The 24,759-nt window shown below is 40.5% G+C and overlaps 1 protein-coding gene across 5 annotated transcripts in view; it reads left to right on the top strand.

Moving 5' to 3' along the window:
- The window catches only part of rerg (RAS-like, estrogen-regulated, growth inhibitor), a 40,526-nt gene that overhangs the window by 12,684 nt on the left and 3,083 nt on the right, over positions 1–24,759 (top strand). For 4 of the 5 annotated variants that reach the window (XM_044186614.1, XM_044186613.1, XM_044186612.1 and 1 more), the window contains exons 3-4: positions 17,065–17,121; positions 24,196–24,269. In XM_044186614.1, the coding sequence (XP_044042549.1) occupies positions 17,065–17,121; positions 24,196–24,269 (131 nt within the window). Of the gene's footprint in view, positions 1–16,911; positions 16,935–17,064; positions 17,122–24,195; positions 24,270–24,759 lie in introns of those variants that run through there. The other variant, XM_044186617.1, reaches the window with a different exon arrangement.

Raw genomic sequence — 24,759 nt, 5'->3', positions numbered from 1 at the left:
TTGCTGTGAAAACACTGGCACACATACACATTCACAAACAGTGAATAATGTGCTTCGAAAGATGGATGGATGCTCTTTTGGGAAATCAACTTTATGGGGTGCGAAGCGCCAGCTCGTAAAACATCTCGTCTCGTCGCTCCTCAAACATTCCGCCTCCCCTCAGCCTGTCTGACGGCCAGAAAGCAGAACAATAACAAAGGAGCAGGCCAACATGTGTCTGCCTCAAAAAATACTACTGTTTACCATCTCCAACGCCGGGAAGGGACCATGAATCAGCCTAATGTACATGTGAGTCTGGAGCATGATGTGAACAGTCATTCAGAGGGCAGGCAGGCGAGACAAAGCCACAAAAACAACAACAACAATAACACTAGACAGACTGACAGCTACTGTGTTGGACTGAGAAGTGACGCTGACATTCCTAAAATCTGTGTTTTTATTTGATTTGAATCGCCATCTTAGGTGTTGACCATTACTGTGGTTCTTCTGCAATCCACTCACACCAAACAAACTGTATCAGCTGATGTCTTCCTGAAATTAAATTGGGAACAAAGACTTGTTTTCTTGCTGGACGAAAATCAAGTGAAGGTCATATTCCTTCACCGTGAAAGCAGTAAGTGACAGAAGCACCAGTTGGATCAGCCTTTTTCCCCCTGTTCATCACATAAAAGGTTCTAGTCAAGTCTCCTCTGTCTAGTCCTTAGCTGCAGGGGAAACACATTACTTTCATTTAACCTCTGCGCTCCTTATTTGCATTTTTCCTGTCCATGAGTCACTGTTGTGTCACGGCAGTTAGAAAGAAACAAGACATTTAATATGAAAATGGCTTAGATTATTAGTCTAAAGACTTTCTGGCTGAGGAGCCTACAGTATGTGAGATAACATTACAACAAGGTCGAGTTTTTTATTTTTATTTATTTTTTGGTAGACGCTTTATTTATAATTTGGATTTTACATCCAATCTCTTCAGTCCCCTACCCCCTCCTCCCACCACCAGACCATGCCTAGACAAATCCCCGAGGCTCTTTAGAGTGGTGTACAGTAAAATAAAGTGAAAGATAGATCAAAGTATAATAAAATATACAAGGGAACTTTCCCTACAGTCACAACGAGTGTTAAAGGTTCACCAAATACCACTGACACTCACTAATCACACACAGGACAGGACATTATCTCGGGAGGTAATAAAATATTTAAAATTGTATAAAATTGTATTGTATTATGGACCTCAAATTCTTTTTCATGTAATACAGTCTATGAAGAGGACAATGTACAAGATAACAGCATGTCTCTAAATTATTTTGACAATATTACATCGTGAGCTCACGATAATGACTTTGAAATAGGTTTCCTGCTGAAAGATCAAATCACTGTTGCAGTGATCATGCTGCTTTCAAAATCAACTTCCTGTGATGCCTGCTGGAGGAAATGAAAGTCCTGGAAAGTAATTAAATAACACCCATCAGGCTTTCTGCACGTAGCTCCTCGCTCTGCACCGCCGAGCAATTAACAGGACGCAAAGGCACGATGCTCATCCTGCTGCTCAGGTTTCCAGGCACATCTTTGGCCTTTGACAGCTGAGAGATCCCACAGCTGTGAGGCTGGCTGGCTGTTTGACTCCCCTGATTACATTCTCTGGACTCTGAGCAGCCATAAGGTATGACTCATTGATTGCATTATGCTGTGTCACAAGTGCTCTAATCAGCGTGTCAGAGGTAGATTTGAGTCTTTTAGATACAGTATGAGATCTGAAAAGGTTCACGAGTGGCTTTCAGAGCTGCTGGAGTGATGTGAATGTTCTGATTAGGGGTGTGTCTGCTGTACAGAATGTTAAGTGACTTTTGTGTACTTGAGTGTGTTACATATGACATTACCAAACTTTAAACTTCATTCTTTTAAATTTTGTTTATTTGTTCAGTTTGGGTTGAGTTCAGAGCTCACGGCATCTTACTGCTGTGTGGGTGAAAAGTCAAGTAGGCCTTGGCAACAGTACAACCATACCCAGGTGTGTAAATGAAGAACACTAGATTTTGCCAAATTACCAAAAGTTTCAGGGCTATGTTGTGTTGTTGCGGGGAAGCTTTGGATGTGTGTTATCTTTGCGACAGACAGGGAAATAAAACGCTTTGGGGAAGTATTTTCGGGATGGGAAAGAAATTTGTTGGGATTAGGAAAGACAGGAACCTGCTGAAGCGAGACAAAGAAGTTATAAGTTGTTAATTCTTCACACAAGTGTTCACAGAGTTTTATCCAAGCTGCCTGTAATACAGAGAAAGAGACGTAGAGGACATCAAGTTCAGGTGTCAGTGTTTTTGAGCCTTGGATGGCATTTACAGTACATGTAGCTGTGTTTGTAGTGCTTCTTTCCATAAATAATCCCTTCCTTGGTTTTATATTGGGGGACAAAAATTGATGATTATGCATGATCGACAATAAGTAATAACACAAACCCAAGCAAGGAGGGAAAAATAAGTTTTTCACATTAAAGCTGCACTAACTAACTCTCACTGCTCTCATCAACTTTGTTTTGGCAACAGGCAGCTGTTTTCACAAAAAAATCTATGTTAATGTTGTCTTACAGATTGTTCTGCTGCCCCCAAGGGGCCCAAAAAAACCCAAAAACTTCTTTAATTGAATTCCATTAAAATATGTCCCACCCTCTTTTACATTCAATCAGCTGTGGCTACTGGCTTCTGGCATGACAGGGGGCCAGTGCCTCTCCCTTTAGTCACTAGTGTAAGAAAGAAGAGCACTGACTCATTGATTTTCCTAATTAGGTGTATTCTAAAATGGTAGCATTAAGCCTGTTACTATACATCAACATTAGCATGATGTACAGAAGCCAGTGGAGACAAATGGATGATTAAGCTGCCAGTGTCTTTCCCTTTGATCAGGTTAAGTTAATCTCTAACAGAAAACAGTGAATTTGATTAAGAAAGAATTGATTCAATCCTGATACATACAGCTGCATGAGTACTGAATGCTTTAATGTATCTCAGATGTATCAGATTATGATCTACATCACCTCTCTCTCTTACAGTAATGAACTCATCTGAATGATTAGAGGTTGGGGGCGAGCAGCATCTTAAGCATGTTAATTTAGCGTTAAAAATGAACACTAAAATGAGAAATTATCATTGGGCAATTGCAATTCTTCAGGCAGCTATAAGAACACATAAAAAATGAATTAAGACAACAAAGTAATACTGATTCTGTATTTGCTCAAAGAAAATTGGTGTCAATGTGAGCACATGCTCTTGACAACCGATTAAAGAAGTCATAATGAAAATAAATAGTTTTGCACCTTGGCAGGGTGTTCATGTTATATAATAATTTCTTCAGAAATTGAATGCCAAAAACGTACCTCTCATTCTGGTTATTCTCAAAATGAATGATGCTGATATCAGTTTTGATGAGTGTAAGCTACTAGTGTAAAGATTTTTTAGCTCTGCGAGGATTGACCGACATTGCGTGGATGGCAATGCCGGTCTGTCTGGCGGTCGGTCCACCACTTTGGTCCAGACCAGAGTTGCCAAGTCTGCTTATAATACGCAACTTTGGGCTTCTTCTTTTTTTAAATCGCTTGAAAAAAATCACGGGTTGCAGATTGCATTTTTTTGAGCTTGTAACAATGTTTACATTAGTGGTTGCTGTTTTCCCCAATGCATTGATTGTTGACACTGTCTACTCACAGACTTACAAATAAAATCAGTGCTGCGGTGTAATTCGCCATCCCACAAATCCCCACGTCAACCTATCCCCTCCTCCTCTCATTGGAGAAAAATCTGTCATGTCAGTCATGTTTTTGCTTTTCAAACTCAGAGTGGTTTCATTTTAATATGTTGCAGGCTCTTTTATCGAGCCTGTTTACACTGAAGCTGTAACAGGGCAAGTTATATTAATATTGGGCTTGTCTTGGGGCTTGTTTTTGAAGCTGCGGTTGCTTATTTGTCTGAAATATCTCAAGAACTATTGGATGGATTCCCATTAAATTTGTAACAGAGAAAGAATTCTAATGATTTTGGTGATCCCTTGAGTTTTCCTCTACTACAACCATGATACTGTCATTTTTGGTTCAGAGAGAAATCTCTCAACAACTAGATGGTTTGCATCAAAGTTTGTAGAGACATTCGTGTCCTTCAGAATGAATTGTAATCACGTTGGGGTTCCTCTGGCTTTTCGTCCAGTGCCCCCATGAGGTCAAATTTTTATTTTGTCCAGTACTTTGGTTTATGACCTACCTGCTAAACTAATAACATTCTCTTCTTCCTTAGCTGTATGATGTGTTAGCAAATGTTAGCATACTAACACACTAGTAACATGCTAAACATGGTGAACATTACCTGCTAAACATCAACATGTTAGCATTGTCATTGTGGGCGTCTGAGCATACTGACATTATCATTTAGCTCAAAGCACCGCTGTGCCCAAGTATAGTTTTACGAAACCACTAGGACGAGTGAGTTCAGACAGAAAGCAAAGCAAGTTTTCACCTTCGTCAGTCGTGCAAATTTGACCACTGGACCACTTGTGTAATCTGTGTTAATCTGCCCCAAACAGCCAATGTAATGTACGAACTGTCCAGACGTTAGCTGTAAACTAGCTAGCAACTGACTGAACTCAGAACTCACCTGGAACTTTGTTTCTTTTTGTTTCCTTTTTTCTCCAGTCTCCCTCCTTTTAGCTTTGGTCTCTGTATGTTTATAAAGTAATGCTCGGTTCATAAAGCCCAAAGCGAGATTTTTTATCTGAAGTTAAAACATTTTCAACTTTTCAACCTTTTCGTGTCAATTCGCATACACTTGTGTATTTTTATTTACTTTATATGCAAATGTTAGTTAATGCAATCATTGACTAACATTTGCTTTGTTACTGTACATAACTATTTATAGTTTTTGAGAGACATGTATGACCCGTGAACAAATGCCTGAATTGCATCTTTTAATTTCACCTACAACAATACATCTAACTAAGGGGCAGAACCTTTTGGACGGCAGGTAGACGCAGTCAGTCCATCTGTTACTGCAGCCTAACAGCTCTGAGACTTCATTAAAGGGGGGTATGCGATTCTAATCCAATACACGTCTTTTTGTCAAATTCAGCGAATATCTCCTCACGGTCCGCTAGCTGTCCGTTCTGTGTGTGCGCTGAAAAAAGGTCCGGTGTTTGTCCACAGCCCTGGCTCTGTAAATGGGAAACAAACAAAGTGACTCGGACCGAGCCACACAACACTATTCCAGCCATGATTTGTGTTTCAGGTAACATTAAATGACTCCCCCACGGACATTCAGCTTACTTTCTAGTTTGCCAAGATATGCTGTTGTTGTGATGTTAGCTGTAGTAGCAGGAGAGTTGTGAGTATCGCTGTCTGGAGCTGCTGTGCTGGCTCTGGGAAACCGTCTCGTCCTCTCTGGCTGTTAGCTTCGCAGCAGCAACTGTAGGGACAGTTTGCAAACCCACAACCTAGCTAACGTTAGTTACATTACTTGCTGTGTCGTTGTTCGCTCTGTATTTGTCATGGTATTGGATTTCTCCAGAATCGCATACCCCACCTTTAAATTGTCAGAGAACCTGAATTCCCTCGGCATGCCCACACTCTGTTCGTCTTTCTCCATCCTCCTCCACTTCTTCCTCTCCCGAACGCATTATCTGCTGCCTGGAGCTTGCTTTTGTCCTCAGAAAGGAACAGGGTGTCTCCATTCACCTTATCTGTTTGAGCTCTTTGAAGGCCATCTGCCTGTTTCGGTGTACAAACCTCCCCTCTCAGTGTTCGCTCTGCACACACACATTTAGCTAAAGACAGGATTTATTTCTGGAGAGAAGCTCCTGATAGCCAATGTTCTGTGCCTCTAGTCAGTATAAATATCAGCAAATGAATCCATCTTCCCTTGACACACACAAAGATGTTTGTAGTAGACCCATAAAGGGAAATGGCTGTGTCACAGGAAGGTGGGCTTCTTGAGTGGTTGTGCTTATTTCTACTGTTAAAATTATTTTTAGAGCACACCTCCGACTCTCCTCAGCCTCCACATATTGTCCGTTCCCCACCCGTGTACTCTGCCGCTGTCCTCGGGCCGGTGTGTGAGTCATCGCTGGTTATTTCCCTCCTTGCTTTTAACAACCTTACTCTCTGGAGATTAGCAGCGCTTTTAAAATTTCATGATAAATCCATTAAGTTGTTTTTTGCTTCTGAAGACGCATTATCAGCCAAGGTTCAGGTTAATGTTTAATATTCAGGGCCACTTTCAGCGACATTTGATTCATTTAACACTGTTCCCTCCCACCTCAAACCGTTTCTGTTTTTCTTTGTTCATTAGATCAGTTATGTAACACTTTCTGCTTTCCTGTTAATCATCTCCAAACTTTAATTTAAAGCTCTGCTCTGCATACACTTTCTGTCCACATTACAACAAACTGAGCTGCAAAACCAGGGTCCAGGGACTGTCCTCACATAAACAAAGGACAACATTGGTCAAATGCCTGTGCAAAACCTCTTAAGGGGAATTTATAATTGTGCGTTAAGGGGTTACGGTGTAGTTTGGTTTAGTTTATATATATATATATATATATATATATATATATATATATATATATATATATATATATATATACACACGTCATATGTGTTTTGGAAGGCACTGACAAACTAACTATTTTATTGTTTAATTTGGATCAGTCTTGGATGCATCCTAGACACTACCTCCTTTCTCCTTTATTTTAAATAGTGAGTAAGATTTTGTAATGTCAATCCAGGCTTTGTTTTTCAAATTTGTGCCTTCAGGACAATAAATTTCAAATACTTCCTACACAACTTCACATGTTCAGTTTACCAGAAGCACAATTAACTAAATTGTTAAAATCTGATCAAAAGGTCACATTTTGATCAGATTTTAACAATGGCTATTAGGTTTCATAGAAAGGGTAAAAACCAGTAAAAAATTTGATTTTCTAAGCCCATATTTGACTTCCATGAATACACGATTGACAAAATGTCCACAGTGATGATGTGAAAGTTTCCTTTTAAACTCTGCAGTGCTTACTGTAGTCACAGTGTGGACAAGGCCATTGTATAAACGCCGTAATACCCAGGTTGACAGTCTTCATGATGAAAATAGGTCTTTCCCTTTTTCTCAGCTGTTCCTTGTACACAGTGTGTCACCTTTATGTGTGTAATCACAGTGTAGATCGCTCTCTAAGGTGTGGTTGCCCTCATCTGCCTCACATATGGCTGTGGATGAATAGCGCTGTGGTGCTATTGTTAGAGACTAAATTAAAGGGATGAATGTGGTGTTACAATCTTCACGCCCTTCCTGTTTTAACCCCACAACTGCGAGCTTCTGTCCTTTTGCATCTTCAGAGATGTGAAATCAAAGCCTCTCTGGTGTCCCATTTTACAGAGCCGCGGGGCCCTGAGGTGAATGACTGCCTCTCTCTCTGCCATTGTGCGTTAATGGAGCTCGTCCAAAGTGGAGCGGAGGGGAGTTCCTCTGACCTTTACTGTCATTCAACGTGAACTTGATACATACAGTGACTGGCTGTGTTCAAACAAAGAGACATCCATCTTCATAGTGCTAAGGCAAAGTGCATTCAACCAGAGGTGTATTGAAAAGTTGGAGCACTGTATAAGGCAGATTAATGCTTCTCAGTGGGTGGACAAAAAAACGTTGAGTGAATCAGCAGTGCAAAAACTGGTTGCATGACAATCAGTATTTGTCACGCTCCAATACAAGTGGTCTGTCACAGCTCTCATGCTTAGCTTCAACTTGTTTGTTTGCTTTTTGTGTTGTGAAAAAGGATGAAATTTTAATGTTAGCATTAGCATGTTCGCAAACAACTGCCTATTTACACATACAGCAGGCACGTAGAGCCACGTTAGCATTCATTTGAGTCATGTTTCTGGTGACCTGACTGATGTAAGTCCACTATATAATATTTGGCTCTTCAGCAGCTAAATGCCCCTCTTCACCAGCTAGTTTCTAACTTTGTCTGCCTGCCGTGCTGCTGAGCAGGTAGTGTGCAGTATGTTTATTAGAGCTTTTTGTGATACTAAAAAAGCTGCCTGCTCTGGGTGGAAACAAGGTTAATGGGAGCAGTGAGATTGAACCAAAACAGTAGAGCTGTGGGCTGTAAAACCAAAACAATGAGCTGAAAGATGCTAAAACCCTCCCTTGAGCTGAGAGGAAGTCCAAAGTCAGGTAATAATTCTCTGCTTCTTTTACATTATCATCATCATCATCATTTTTATCATATATATACAATATTAAGTGCAACTTTATCAGTATCATACATGTCTTTAATTATACATATAAATGTTTATCTAGAAGGCAATATGAATTCCTATAACAGGGCTCTGTTAATTGTCTACCAATCTGTCAACACAATGCAAAGATTATCTTTCGGCCTTACCAACATTACCAGCGTAATTACACCGCTCATGATTGCAGCTAATCCCTCTGCATTAGAGATTTATAGAGGAAACGATTTAATGGCTCAGGAGAGTAAAACACTGCGCCTGGTTTAATTGCAGTTTGATTTATTATGAGAACTTGGCTTGAGGCGGCAAAACCAATCTAGCTGCCAAAATGCCATCTTGTGACGCAGGGAATGTGTTCACTGCACAACAAATGTAAATGGTAGGCTGTCTGCCAGCCACACACTGGAGGCTGCTCACACTGATATTATGAGAGATGTATTAATTTTCACTGCTGGTGTTCTCCTGGGCAACACTGGATGATTTATGATTCTTTGAAGTTTCAGAAAGCAATTAGCTAGTATGTTGACTACAGCTTAAGTGGTAACTCATTTGGTCTATTTTGGACAGGTAGGAAAATTGGCAAGTGGGGGATTGAAAGAGGTTCATACAAAACCCCTCAGCGATCTAGGGTTGTTCATTTAAAACATGTAATTTACTTATTGTTTACAAAAATAGGCCTAATTATTAATTATCCCATAGCTAATTACTAATTAAGCATGGCAGAACATGGAAAGCTGGTCTATTATTCTCAGAAGAGCAGTTGCACTGATTAGGCCCCACATCTCATTAATTTAAATGGTGTATGATAGCCAGGAATCTGCAAACCTCAGTAACTAATGAGTTTACGAGCATGGAGACGAAAAGTAATGAGTCCTTCTGATAATTGGCCAGCTGTAACCTGATCTGGAGACCAAGACAGATGATAAGATTTCTCATTACTGGTTTGGTATTTTGGGAAAAGATATTCTTCCTCAAGGATGCAAGTTACTCTTCTGGTCAGTGTGAACGGCAAAAATCTGCATTTTTTTCAATTCCCATCTGGATCACATGGATAATCAAATTCCTGAGGCGTAAGCAGCATGGAAAGCAATGACTCACAACAAAGGAGAGCAAAGCAGATAGCTGATTGCTCAGTTGACCATTTGCTCCCCCTTTAGTTACTGTGGCTACGGTTGTCAAGCTTTCCATTCTCACATGGCTCATATGCAGTTTATAATGATAACGGTGGCAAATGTATCACTCACAATTAGTAATTTATAAAACAAAGGGTCCTTGATTTCAGACAGAGGTACACAAAAATATGGTGTTGAAAGACTGAGGATAAAGCTGCACGCCCCAGACACACAGTCAGCATCGTCACCGTCTGATGATTCATGCAGAAGACATGGAAATAAACAGCATTGTTATTGCTGTGTAGCGGCATACTAGTCGTCCTAGTATTACAAGTATGATAAGGAAAATGTATGATCAGACTTTGTATTTTCAAGCAGTATGTTTTTACCAAAATGTTCTTTTTCATTGCTCAATTCTAGTGCTTTTGATTAGCTTAAAAAGGTCCTAAAAGTTTTGTTACATGTTTGATTTTGTCAGAACTTTGTGCTTTGTCTGCTGCATCTCTTCTCATCTGTTCAAAACTACTGTTTGGCTCAAAAGCTAAATTCCCCTGAACCCCAGCTCGCACAGAGTGAAATATTTGTTCCCAACTGGCCCAGACAGTGACGCCATCACTCGAGGGAGATGACATGTTTACTGTTGCCTTGTGTGTTATTGTTACTCTGCTCACTTTAGACTTCCCACATCCCTTCTTATGGGGTATTGGTTAAATGCTAAAATAAATATGAATGGAACCTGATTGGCGAGCTGTAATCTGATCTGGAAAGGGGCTGGGATGATAAGATGTCTGACTTGATCTCATTTATATTTGGCAGGAGACAGAGAGATTGAATATGTCTCCTGGCCCTCCCAGAAGTCCCTTTTCCACAGACATACATACATACTTACAGTGAAAAATACGGTTTGTGTCTATCCAGCAGTTCCAGAGAGGCTTGGTGTTGGTGGTTTGGGATGTAGATGTGCCCCAGAGAGGGCCTGGTGGTGAAAGGATCTCTGGGAAAGCTCTGAGACTGGGAACAGTGGCCTGACCTCCTGTTCAGGAAGTGGTTTGGGTGCTTTTGTAGCTAATTTGTCTGCCTGTTTCGAGCATCAGGGCTGTCACTTCTCGGTGCGTGTGAAGAAACACTCCCACAATACAATAATGTATATGTGTATTTACACACACTTCATTAGACACTATCATTCAGACACGGACACAAATGTAAAAATGGGTTTCCATCTGCTTTATCTTGCAAGAAATGACAAAACAAGGAGAATGTGCTGCTGCCGGTTTTTCATCCTTCCTTGGTAACAACTTTCTCCTGTGTGTATCGTTTGGTTAACATCATGTTGATTGGCTAATTATCCTTCAGTGGTGAAGCTTGAGCTTTGACAAAACTGGCTCTGCAATGCTGCAGGACTAAAATGCACTAAAATTAACTTGCAGGAAATCACAAATCAATAATTGCTGCACAAAGTGGTGCAATCTATAAGCCTGTTCTCAACATCTCTGGTAATAAGTGGTGAGGATATTGATTAGAACTGAGGGCCTGCATCAAAAATAGTAATTTCGGAGTCATTTAAGCAGTAGTAGAGTCTTACTTGACATAATTGGAACAAAAAAAAGTTGTGTAAGATTTTGTTTTAATGGTGGAAGGTTCCTGTTAATTGTCGTATTTCAACCCCTTAGTCTTTTACAAGCATTTGGGGCCACATTGTGTGTACATTATAGCCTCTAGTCTGCCAACACAGCAGCAGGACAGCGATTGTCTGCATTTCTTCTGACAGAAATGCAATGAAACCTCAGAAACAGCTCGTCTGGTTAATGATTCACCTCTCTTCTATTCATGTAAAACATGAGAGAAAACGCCAGCAGAGGAGCAAATTTACAACAAGTCTGATGACATCAATAATCATTCTAAATCAAATACAAGATTGAAATTTATGTACAACAGACTTTTTTTTCTTGATTATTTTTATGAGGTTTATTTTTATTTTTATTTCCTGCATTCTTAATATTTCTGAGCTCTCATGAGCTTAATAGAGATGAAGTTATTCATATAGTCAATGTGAACGTCCAGTGCATATACAGTATAAATATGAATCAAGCATCAAATGTATGTACGCTGCAATAAACAGGGTGTTTTCCATCAATACTGATGATGATAGAATCATTTTTATTCTACATCATGACTGGATTTAGTTACTGACTCATTTAATTATGTAGAATAATTAACTGAGTTTTCTTGATGCCAGTTAATCAAAATTGGTATTTTTCAATTACAGATAGGGAAAAATCTAAATTTAGCTTTAGTTTTAGCTAAGCCTATCCGCACCTATCTCACAGCTAGCTTTCGCTTAATGTAATAAACGCTCTTGATTAAGCTGTCTATAGCTGACTGTCTCTCTGGCAGACAGCTTCTACAGCCACAGGTTAGGTGAGCAGCAACAGCGCAGTCACTGCAGTTTGGTTTTTAGTTCAGTTTTGTAATTACTACAAAGTTGAAATGCTCACAAAAATTACACCATTCTATGGCACAATTTCTATACAGTAAATCAGATTCACTGCATTTGCCTTTGTTTTCAATTAAATACTGGTTCTTCTTTTCTTCTGCTGTCTGATTTTTCAGTCAGACCCAGTCTAACCATCCCCGTCTTAACTGCACCGCTGGCCTGTATGACATGAACTGACATGAACTGAACACAGTAGGTACAACGCTGGGAGAGGTCTACTTGTCAGCCAGTAAAGAGGTGTTTTTGTGGCCGAAGGGAACCAAAGAGCCGTGGGTGTCCGTCTGATGGCCTTGGGGAATCAATAGAGACTGTTCAATGAGTAACACAGCGCCAGCTCAGAACAGGGCCATGGGCGCCGCTAATTGCTCTTGCTTTGTTTGCAATTAGTCCAACATTCTGCTGCTAATGTGATTAGGTCACTTTGGACAAAAGCGGCTTTTGGCAAACACCTCCCGTGGATGATGTGTTTGACGCAAATCTGAAAACTCGGCACTCCTCCCTCCATCCACTCAGAGCGGCCCTGTGAAGTCTGGGCTGGAGAATTTGATAAAATCAGATCCTTTTTTTTTTTTACTCAGACTTCAGCTGCAGTATTTGTTGGGAAATATCAAGTTGTGGAAAACCAGCTTGCAGCTTTATAATGTGAGAAACGCACCAGCCCATCTCCAGAAGGCGACGGGGGTATTGATTTTGTCAACATGACAGATGCCAGTTAACATTTTTCAAACAGCCATAAGTAGCACACTGTATGTGTTGGAGGCGACACTGCCATGTTGGAGGAGTAACATTAGGGAATAAACACAACAGCGGCTCCTCCTCCACCCCAATTTTTACCCTAACACTGTACAAAATGTAGGGGTTTTGTGATAAAGATGCCTTAATGTCATCATTCCTCCATTGTGCCAATTAGCCACTGACAGTGCCAATTAGCCACTGACAATGACAAGTTAAAAGTAGGGGTTATTTCATTTTAAAATATAGTTTCCTGTCAGTTGCCAGGTGATGAAATCTACTGCTTGTGCACGGTGTCAGTGCCACAGGAGACCTGTCAGTACAGCGTGCTTGTCAAAGTGCCTCTCCTCAGCTCCCTTCCTGATACTGTATTGACACCTGCTACCTAAACAGACACCTGCTACTTAAACAGTAAACTCTTATCAACAAACATGAAGGAATGTCAAGCTGCATCCAAATCAGGGATTATTCAAGCTGCTACTGAGCACATCAAACTGATGTCCACATGAAAGAACACTTGGGAGTCTTGAGGGCTTTAAAGTGAGACTGTAACTTTTGAAAGAAACAAGACATTCTTCCTTTTACAAATGAAACGTTGGGTTCATAATAGTTTTGCAGCTACAGCCTTAACATGGTCTGGTATGACCAGTAGCTTATGGTGGCGAATGTTAGCTAATACTAGTGAACTTAAAGCTGCTATAATCAATATCGCTGTATTGTTAACAATAGATCAAATTACTATGTGTAATGTGAAAGTGCAGCTGGACGTGTAAATTGGCAACTGTTGGCTAACACGATGTGCTTAATAAAAAAGAATAATGAATGCAGATTTAAGTCAGATGTTACTGTATAACAGACAGTGGGGTTTCCTGATTTTATGTCTCTTTTATACTTGTGCTACTGTCACATGTTGCTTGAGCTGAGAGCACTGGGTTTTATTTTCATTTATAAAGCAAAGACTGTCTACCACCATTTATCGTTCATCAATTGTAGGTCATCTGACACACTTCAGTTTTGGTACTTTTGCACCCTTTTTAACTGCACTCTGATCTGCAATGTGTGGATGGAAAGCATTTATTCCTGCTCAGCTGTTTTTTTCATGATAGCGATGACGTTTTGAATGAACAAATCTTTTATGCCACGTCTCAACGCAGTCTTTCAAAAATAATTAATGTGCTACAGTAAATAAGGGGAGTTGCAAAGTTTTAAATGTGTGGCTCAATTTTAATCAATATAATCAATTAAACTGAAAAAAAGAAGAACAACAAAACTGGTGCTATGAGATTTCCACAGCAGAGATATGTACAGTATGACCTTGACAGGTGCAAAGAGGCTTCATTTTTATTTTATTTTATCAGCACTGTTATCAGCTTTCCTCTCCCTGCACACAGTCAGTGGTCTGCTCAGCATGGTGATACAGTGCATATTATTCCCCCTGCAAACCTTAAGTAAATCTGGGCCACAGTGTCCATATTGACATACATTAACAAAGGCTCCTCTCTTCCATGTGTACATTTCTTCGAGTGGCAGTGAAAAGCAGGAGATACAGTTACCTCTAATGAGAAAAGGACTTCACACCCCATTGGTTGTTCTGTCTGCCTGGAATCCAGGCCGCTGTAGCAGAAACACCACGAAATAAAGAGAAATTCAGCTCCGAACAGGAGAGGTAAATGTGCCTGGAGAAGAAACGTGCGCGTCAGTCTGCTTTCTCAAAAGCATGACAAATGATCTGCTGCTGTTCTGCTTTCATTGCTTTCAGGGAGTAACTGAAAGTTGCATGACACACTCTTCCTTTGCCTGAAAACACACTAAGTGTATTAGGAAAGAAAGGGAAATGTGGTTTACTGAGGAACGAAATCAACAAAACAGGGTTACAAGAAAAAAAAAGCTATATGTAACATGAAAACCCCTGCCTGACGCTCTGTACATGTTGAATTGACTCTATTCACTGGGCTCATGCTAATGAACAGGCAAACTGATGTTACATTGTGAAGTAAAAGAAATGTTTTGGCTGATAAAAAGAGACTAGGGTGAAGCTTTCCACAGCTACTCCATATGTGCGAATGACAAATTGAAACATTTGAGCACTGGACTCTCAGTCATCATCAAACACTGCCCTGAGCTCAAAGGCTGGACTTGAGTTCTTTGGGAGCGTAATGAAACGTGGCAGCGACACTCTGGCCAACATAATAGGTTTTCTTCCCCTTCCTTGTCGTGGCTAATTATGAGCGGAAAACAGGCCTGGCCAAGATGGATGTTTTTTTCCCCCAGTACAAAGGCAAAGCTGTTTCCTCATTGTCTCTTTTCTATAAGCAGCAGCTCAGTCAGTTGACATGAGGACACAGATACACGCCTGGACTCAAGTGGACCACTCAGGCCTATTGGGAGTCACTCAGGCACATGACAGCTCCTGCAGTGAAGCGGATTGAAAGTGTGAACGCTTGCTTGTTGGCGTGTTTTAGCAAACAATTAACAAAAAGGAAAAAAAAGGGTTCCTATATAAAAGTCTGGAAAGTGTGTTTATTCACATATTGCGTGGGCAAACAGGTGTGCAAAATAAAATTTTTACCAATCGTCTTCTTTCTACGTGGTTGTTGGGTCAACAGATGGCACAATGTCACGTTTGCCTTTTGGGAAGTTAAAGTGAGACTATGTAACTTCTGAAAGATAAAATAGAAAATTGTTCCTCTTACAAATTAAAAGTTGAATTCATGAGCAATGAAACGCACCCTTGCCCATCTCGATACACTCAGGGGCTTTGCTGCTACTGCCTTACTTGGTCTAATATGACCAGTAGCCAGTATGCTTCCACAGAAGAGCTTGTCGGATGGTCGAACAGATTCGGAAACCCCCTCCACACACACCTTTCAGACATCAGAACACTATGAATGCCTTCCAGGAGAGACTGTCTGAAAATGTGACAGAGTTAGACATTTTGTGAAAATAGCTTATTTGCTCTGTGAGATGTGAGATGAGATGAATACCTCTGGGCTTTATCTATGGAGCTAAAGCCAGGAGGCAGTTAGCCTAGCTTAGCATAAGAGCTGGAAAGAGGGGGAAACAGCTAGCCTGGCTCTGTCCAAAGTTAAAAAATCTACCTACCAGCACCTCTAAAGCTCATTAACTAATATGTTATATCTCAGTTGTTCATTCTGTACATAAACAAAAATGCTAGCTGTTTCCCCCTGCTTCCACTCTTTATGCTAAGCTAAGTGCCTCCTGACTCTACCTCCATGTTTCATGCACAGACATGAGTGTGGTATCAATCTCTTCATCTCACTCTTGTAAGACAGCTAATGAGTGTATTTCCCAACTATTCCATTAACTTACTAACATTGCTTTAACTTTTATAGAGTTTACTTTCTCTAGAAAAGACATTAATAAATAGCTGCATTAAGCTAACCACCTGCTTGCTTATGCTTGTGAAGCATCATATTAGGTAGCCTTTTATAATAGGTTGTTTCCTGATCTTGCTGGGAGTACATTTCCACTCTCCTAGAGGACAAAGAGGCTCAGTGGCATCATGCCTTCCCATTAATCCAACTAAACGGAGAAACGCTGCAGCAGCAGCAGCAGAACAGAGGCACACACCTCCTGCAGTGACTTCCTGGGGGGGTGAAGGGGACCATGATGCTTACTGTCTTAATTGGATATCATTGTATTGCTCAGTTGTGAAGTACAGAGGATGACAATATTATAGTAAACATCAGAGAAGGTTTGTGTGGACAAATCTAATACAGTGTGGATCTTGGCTTCTAGATGAAACAGGCCAAGTGCTGCTGGGAGCATCACAGCCCTAGTCCACATTTCAAATCGTTGTTTACAGGTACTTTTACTCTAACAAACAGCACACCGACTGTTTGGTTTGTATCTCTGTGAGGTACACGGGTAATGGCCTCCTACTTCTGTCTAAATGAAGGAGATCAACATTTCCATGTGGCTGATTACTTGTTGATGGTAAACCATTAAGAGAGTGAGTAACTGGCCTTCGGGCCATGTTGTTTTTTAAAATTTATGATGAAGGCTGATGCTGTAAAGAGCTGGCTAACTATCCCTTATAAGAGAAGCAGCTAATGATGAACTTCGAGAGCCGATGTTTCATCCTGAAGGAGCTCTTTTTTTAAATTAGCATTTAGATGAGAAGTGCATTAAGGTGGTTTCGATCTTGTGGCCTCTTGGTGGTTATCCACAGCTGATTAGCTATTGAAATAGACATGTTGTCAGTGGATGTGCATATTAGGACTGCAGCCTGATATAATCAGCACTATTATTAACTGATGGTCACGCACTTCGAGTTTATTTTTCATGTAGTGAAATCCACACTCAAGACACAATATGCAGTGTAACAAAATCCTATAATTCTACATAAATTCAACTGAACATATTCTGGAAACCATGAAAACTAACTAAACTAAGTTTTTCTTGTGCTGTTTTCATATTCTGAACATGTTATTATCTGTTGTTCTCTGCAGCCTTGGTGGTGAGATTCCTGACTAGACGCTTCATCTGGGAGTACGACCCGACACTTGGTAAGACAACAAGATATCGGTTTCTATCACTACTATTACTATGACCACTGGCACTACCATTACTACTGCTGCTGTCCCTTTTTCTATGACTACTGCAATGATAACTGCAGCAGTACTACTGCTGTTGCCATCAATACTACGTACCGCTACTACTGCTGCTGAAACCACTACTGGAACTATTACCACCTTTATTCATTTTTCTGTTAACATTTTTGTATCCATATCAGAGTCAAAGTAATAGTTTGACAATACTTGCTCTCTTGCAGAGTTAGATGAGAAGATACTGTAGATACCACTCTCATGTTTGTCCGCTAAATATGAAGCTAACACCGGCAGCCAGTTAGCTTAGTTTAGCATATAGGCTGGAAGCAGGGGGAAACAGCTAGCTTGGCTATCCTTCTACCAGCACCTCTATAGCTCACTAATTATTGTGTTATCTCGTTTTCTGTACATAGCCAAAGTGTAAAAATGTCAACTGGTGGTTTTATGGGAAGTTTTATGGCTGAAAATATTTCCTTTTTCAGGCACAATGGTTTCCTAAAATCTCTGCTGGCCCGGAAAGTAATAGTTTCAGCGCACAAGTCCTCATTAAGCCTCAAATTGATGTTTTTAAACTGCACACATTAAACAAACAAGACATGACAAGTTAATTAATGAGCTGTAGAGGTGTTGGTGTTTTTATTTTTTATTTTTTTGACATCATTGGATAGAGCCAGGCAAGCTGTTTTCCCTTGCTTCTACCCTTTATGCTAAGTTAAGCTAATCACCTGCTGGCTGTAGCTTAATATAGTGTGAAGATATGAGAGTGGTATCAATCTTCTCATCTAACTCTTCCCAAGAGAGCGAATAAGTGTATTTCCATAACTATTCCTTTACGGATTTATATACAAATACCTATTCTCTGATTCTCTGAAGAGTACCAAACGGTGTAAAAACAAGGACCAATATCAGGATAAAATGTTTTGGTTATTTCAAAAGCACAACATGATGCAACCAGGTTTAATGCAGAAGAGGGTTTTTTTCTGCCCTCCTCAGTGCATAATATAGAATTTACTTTTTTATTCACTGATGCAGATTTAGCCAGTTCCCCACGCTGTAATTACATGGCACATAGACCCATCTCCTCAGTAAGGTGCTTTTCATTTCCTGGATGTACACTGCTGTCAGGACCTCTGGATTGCTCACATGGTGCTCTCTTCAATACAATGCCTTTTTATGATGTGCAGCAGCTCGGTAGAGCGTAATTACCGGAATAAACAGACCACACTTGGGAGTACATTCTCTCTTTTTTTTTAAATCAATCACCCCTTCATGTAACGATGTGATGATCGCAATCTCATAGCCATTACACCCTCTGCTTCACATCACAACATACTGTGTGGCTGGGAGATTGTTGAAATACTTTTAGCTGCTAGGGCGACGACACAGGAACACTCATTTTCGAGGTACTGAATGACTTGTTTTTGTTTGGAATTTTAGGGCAGAACACAGACACCTGTTATTAACATGTTATAAGTAATAACGACATTTATTTTCTTTCCTCAGAATATAGCACAACAATAATAACCTAGATAGCTTTTGTGTAATAGCTGTAGTGTATTGTTTACTGTGCGTACCAGCTTAAACTTCAAGTAGTGTACATGGTTTAGCACACACACACACACAAAAAGCAGAAAGAAGCTGCCTCCGTGGTTACCACAAGAGTTGGTGTCACAACCAAGAAAGCAGAGCTTGAGGTGCATAATGGTACTAACAGCACCGTTAGAGGGTGTCTGTGACAAATCTGTCTGCCCGGCTGAAATTACCCATGAAGTGGTCGAAACGTTATTAAAAACCTATTATGGGCACATCGCACAGGTGGGGGGTGTGCAGGCAGAGTGCTGGTCTTAAAAACGCAGGATTACTGCCAGAACGTGGGCTTCACTTCATCTATCTCAATATGCCTTCCAGTGTCTACAGCTCACCATTCATCTCCATTTATTATCTACCTATTTATTTGGATCAGGGTTGTAAACAAGCTCAGATGTTCTTTTCTACGATGAGGAATCACTGGTGTTCCCAGGCCTGCTGGGGAAATGTAGTCCTTTCAGTGCAGGGCTAGGCGATCATGTGCCATGGACGGTTTTGTTTTTGTAGAATTTCATTCCAACAAAAGGCAATGCCAGATTTAGCTGATTAGCACATTTTCATTGATACTTTGCACAGGATTGCTCCAGCATGTCCTGGGTCTGTCCGAGCAGAGGTGTCTCGTACACCTCTAAAGGCAAGCACAAAATGGGGAATGGGTAGCAAGGGCAAATAGTAAGATATGTCTGTGTTATGAGAAATTCAGGACAAACTGTTGCTGGGTCCTTGAACCAGATCATCTACAGGTTCCTGTTCTTTTAAAACACTCTGGGTGAGAGCATCAGCTAAAAGCTTAATGCATAAAGGCTGAAATGACAAAGAAACTGGAATGCACATTTTGAATCTAGCAACAAAAGCAAGTCAGGTTTATTGATATTGTTAGACATCTACTAATTGACAGATAGAATAGACACTATCTGACATTGTGTATTTCTATTATTATTGGTAGTTGGAAACAGACTGGATCAGTTGTGTGTAAGTGACAACTAAGCGCTCTCCGAAAAGTCTCTGATGGTATGAAAGTTATGTGGAGTGCTTCACTGACAGGTGTCTCAGAGACCAAATTTACATTTGGAGGCTCCAGTGACTGCCGAGGTTGGATCTAGTCCAAATCCAAACAAAAATCCAGGGATCAAACGTTCTTTCAGACACCTGTGGGTGACTTCACTGACACTACGTCGGCAAAGAAGGAAGATAATGTGGTAAAGTGTGTGATTCAACTAGTTTGTTTTTAGTTTGTTAATTTTCTCATTTCTGCCCTTATTCAAACTCTAATCTATCAGGCACGTCTCATCAAACGGTGGCATCCACATGAAAATGTGAACAAGTAACAAGATTACACTTCAATCATCTGCTGACTCTGGCGTCTGTTTTGGGCTGGTACTAGCAGATACTGCAAGTGTGCACACACTCCCCAGATATCATAAGATGACCCGCTGGATCTAATTCGCTGTAGCACTATGGGAAACAGTAGCTGTTGAGAATGCAGATGCCCACTATATTGCAACAGTCATTTCTGTCCCTGCACACCATCCAGTTACAGAATCTAATATCCTTTGGCACACAGAAATGAACTCTGAGCTACTTCAACTGTGGTTTGGCATCACAACAGCAACAGTGCTTAATATTGTATCGCATATTGCAGAGGGAATTTCTAGTGTGAACATTTAGGAAATAAAGTGCTGTAGAGCAAAACATTTTTTTCTGGGTATTGGAGCAGTTTAGGGCAGCATGCGTCAAAGAGCTATATCAACAAACTTCTGTTTCCAGTTTTGACACTTTAAGTCTGGCGTGTCACTTTCTCTTTCTACCTTCTGCCAAAACAGCCTTCAGGCAGTTTAAATTATGAGGGATGAATTGCTTGCTGCCAGGAAAAGTACTGCTTTTGTTTCTCTCCATGACCTTTAGATTGGATGGTGGGGCTGGTTAAATCATCCCGGCCCTGCCCCCCTGTCAGTGCATTTAGCAGCAAATACACGGAGGGGTGGACGTGGACAGATTGGGCGCTGTTTGCAGCTGACAGTGATGACTGCTGAAATAGGCTGTCCCACGGGTCACTGTGTGAGACTCTGGTTCTCCTCCTGACAGATGCTCCTCATGCCTCCAGCCAAACATCTATAAATCACCACTCAACTTCCGCCTCTGGCTATCTGTGTCATTTCATTTACGTCACAGGATGCAGTTTATCCCCCAGAGAGGTGCGCACACCTGGGAAACGGGGACACACACACACACACACACACACACGCGAGCAGAGACTGGAGCAACAACAAGCTTCGAATCTGCTATTTTAAACTCTCTTTTCAATGAGAATCTGAATCTTTGTGACAGGTTTTTACTATTGTTTGTGGTTTTGAGTTTTTGATCTTATCACTAAGCTTTTTGACTACAGCTGGTACCAATCTAGCAATTGAGTCATGAAGGGAAAAAGGTCATTTAAAAGTTTTAGAATTAATTCAGAGTTCATTGTTAGACAATTAGATTTGCCTCCTCATATTAACGATTTAATATTCATTAAATACTTAAATCTTTAAAATTCAGTGGGTGGTCATAAGTTTAAATATAATTTATTGAAGTTAATAGTATATACATTTACAATGAACTGTCTTATGGCTTACAACATAAAACATAAATATTGTAAAAGCCTAAAATGTCCTTTCATTGCTAAGATGTTAGCTTAGATGTGTTAACAACAAGACACAGATGTTACCTGACCAGATGTTAGTTAACCAGCTAATAAAAATATGTCTAAGTTTTGTTGAGATGGACATCTGCTCATAGAGCTGATGGCAACATGGCTGCCACAGAGGCAGGGTTTACATCTCCTGAGAAGCCCTTTGTTATAGTGCTGGCTAAAAACTAACAAACGATTCTTTTATTGCGTGTTCGATTCGTTCCAGGCCTGCACTGGTACGTACTGCCTCCAGGATATAGCCATATGCTCGCACTCTAAAGTCCGACACTGACAAAAGCTCTCGCTTTCTCGGCTTTTATGTTACCAAACTACCTGCCAGTCACACAAATGGAAGCATTACAACTTTACAAACTCAGTACTGTGTGACAAAGTTAAGCTTGCTTTAAAAGGCACAGTTCACCCCAAAATGAAAAATACATATTTTCCCTCTTACCTGTGGTGCTATTTATCCATCAAGATTGTTTTGGTGTGAGTTGCTGAGTTTTGGAGATATCGGCCGTAGAGATGTCTGACTTTTTTAAATATAATGGGACTATATGGAACTTGGCTTGTGGTGCTCAAAGCGCCAAAAAAAATAACTTAAAAAAACTCAACAGCAATGTCTCTTTCCAGAAATCATGACCCGGTTACTCCACAGATTTGTTGTGAGCAGTTTCATGTAGGAACTTTAATCAGTGCAGGTAGTAACTGACTGAGACATGTTTTCCCTCGGGGCTTACCGTAGCTGTACACGCTTGCTGCTGAGACTGTTCAGTGCTACAAACGTATACTTGATTTGACCTGATTCAACTTGGCTGCTGCTGATACTAGCTCTTGTACATACCATGGATGTATTATTAGAACTGGATACGGCGCCGCTGCTCAGCCTTGCTTCCAGTTTTTTCCAAAAAACCCAAAATTCCTGCATCCCAAAAAGCATTTTCCCCATAGGCCACCGTTATAAAAGAGAAATCTGTAAACCTGTTGACAGGACATCTCAAACTGCAAACAATGACTCGTTTATGACTCTTTCTATTATGAATTTTTGATCAGTGGAGGTTTTACATTTGTAAAACTTTCCTCGAGCCGAGAAAAGCGATTTAAAAATCCGTGACGTCATCACAATGTAAAGTCTAAAAAACTGCATACCCCGGAAGTAAACCTGGAAGCTAGAACCTGTCTTTGGCGTATGCGCCAGGTGTGCAATTGTCATTGGATTGAATAAGCGCCATCTTGGGGTCCGGTATCCAGTTCTAATAATACATTCATGGTGCATACTCGCTGCCCTCTACACTTCCTGTACATGCTGAACTGCAGCCGTATGCTGAAGAATAACGAAGAGACATGTCAGTTCTTATTTCTGCTGCTGTCATGAAACAGCAATGAATTTTAAACAGAAAAATTTAAAAGCGATGGGAGGAACAAGACGGAAGTCTGTTGATTTCTTTTAATGTAGATTTCTTGACTTGCTAAGCTTTCTAATATTCTCCCTTCACAAAAGAACCATGCATCAAGAAATAGCAGAGCAGACAGGACATGAGTCACAAGCTGGAAGCAATTGTAACTATATTCACAAAATCAAAGAGCTGGCTTAAGCCCTCTGGTTGAGATGATGGCAAAATCCAGCAGAATCTCTCCTTTACAAGGAGGGTTTCAGAGGCTTCAGTGCTCTCTGCGAGGTGTTTACACAGATGGGATTTTTACAAGGGGGCAATTCAGGAGATAATTCCTGTGCTGTCCGAGGTGGAATGAAAGGTCACGGTCATAGTTCAAACCTGTGTTCCTGTGCCAGGAATAAGAAGCTCTTATCCTCTTAAACCAGCTATAGGTGAAGCTCAGGTCGTTTCAGGTCATTGCAGGGCTCAGGCACCAGCCAGTAACCAGGAAGGAAAATGGAAACGTGATGTCCTTTTTAAACAATGCAGTGTCTGTCTGAGCCAGGCCGAAGCCAGCGTTTCTCCTTGTTTTGACCTCTAACAGAAGCTCCCCGCTTTAAAGCGCTTAATCAGTGACTCCAGTATAACATCACACGTAGGTCTCTGACATGTTTCAAAGCCTTTGGTCTGGCTGTATCACGCTGGGCACCAGGTAGCAAAGGACACGCAGGCAGTGCGGAGGGCAAAGTCATTCAAGCAGAGCAGTGAAGTCATGCTTGCATTAGCTGATCAGCTGTAGCAATGCATCATCTGGTCAGCTACCAGCTGATTAGTAACACCCAATCACATTCATAATTTCCACTGACTTCTAGCCTGGCTGTGGACTCTTATTCTTGTTGTTATTGTCGACTTGCTAAGATGTAATGTTCATTTATGTTTACAGCTATCTCTGTATCTGTACCATAGTGTGTTATGTGGGGACATTTGTTCTTCCAGCAGAATCCTTGTAGCTGCTCCAACTCTTTGAGAGCTCCCTCAAAGAGCAGAGCAAAACCCAAGCTTACGTTAACAATGCTTACCAATATTATAGAAGATAAGATTAGATAAGATGCAAACGTTTGGTATGTAAAAGTCTTGCACACAGTAATCATCAATTTTAATGTGTGATCATTTGAATCATTCATAAAAATAGTAGGCGGAATTATAGTCACCGTTTCAACAGTGATGACTTATTGTCCACACATTTCAAAAGTCTTCGTAGTGTTATGTAATTTAGTAACTCAAACAACTCCCATGTTAGGAGCCATGTGTCACCATTCTCAATTGATGATTCACATCGGATTGAATTTCTAAAAACTGCATTAACTCTTTTTTTTTGTGTGTGTGTGTGTTTTACAGAATCAACATATCGTCATCAAGCCAACATTGACGATGAGGTTGTCACCATGGAGATTCTGGACACTGCAGGGCAGGTGAGACAAATTATCCCTGTCCCGAATCCACTTTTGTGTCAGACATTTGTCAGAAATATATAGACCTTTAGTAGTTTACATGTTTGTGTACTGTAAGTGTATGAACAAAGTGAAGTATCTGCCAACACAACTGATTTAATGATGCTGTGCATCCAGAGATGTAATGGATGTAAATTAAAATGACCTGAAGTACAGTTAAAGAGGTTCTTTCATTAGACCCCCTTCCTGGTAAATGCCTGCATATTTCAAACTCTATGCCCCGAGTTTGTAACACAGACTAAATAGTCTCAGGTCTAATTCTGTCTCAAGAAATTCCGTGAGTTACCAAACATTTGGTCATTTTAAATAAGTATTATGTTGTTCCCAGTGAAAAGAATAGAAAACAAAATGAAACTCATTTTCTATATTACTGAAAAGGTTAGATGATGAATAAATAATTAAAAATGAACACACATGCATTTTCAGAAGTCACAATGGACATGTATGCAGC

The sequence above is a fragment of the Siniperca chuatsi genome, linkage group LG23 (assembly GCF_020085105.1).
Source record: "Siniperca chuatsi isolate FFG_IHB_CAS linkage group LG23, ASM2008510v1, whole genome shotgun sequence".
Taxonomy (NCBI): domain Eukaryota; kingdom Metazoa; phylum Chordata; class Actinopteri; order Centrarchiformes; family Sinipercidae; genus Siniperca; species Siniperca chuatsi.
Note: the sequence above shows the minus strand (reverse complement) of the source record. Positions and strands in the feature narration are given on the sequence as shown.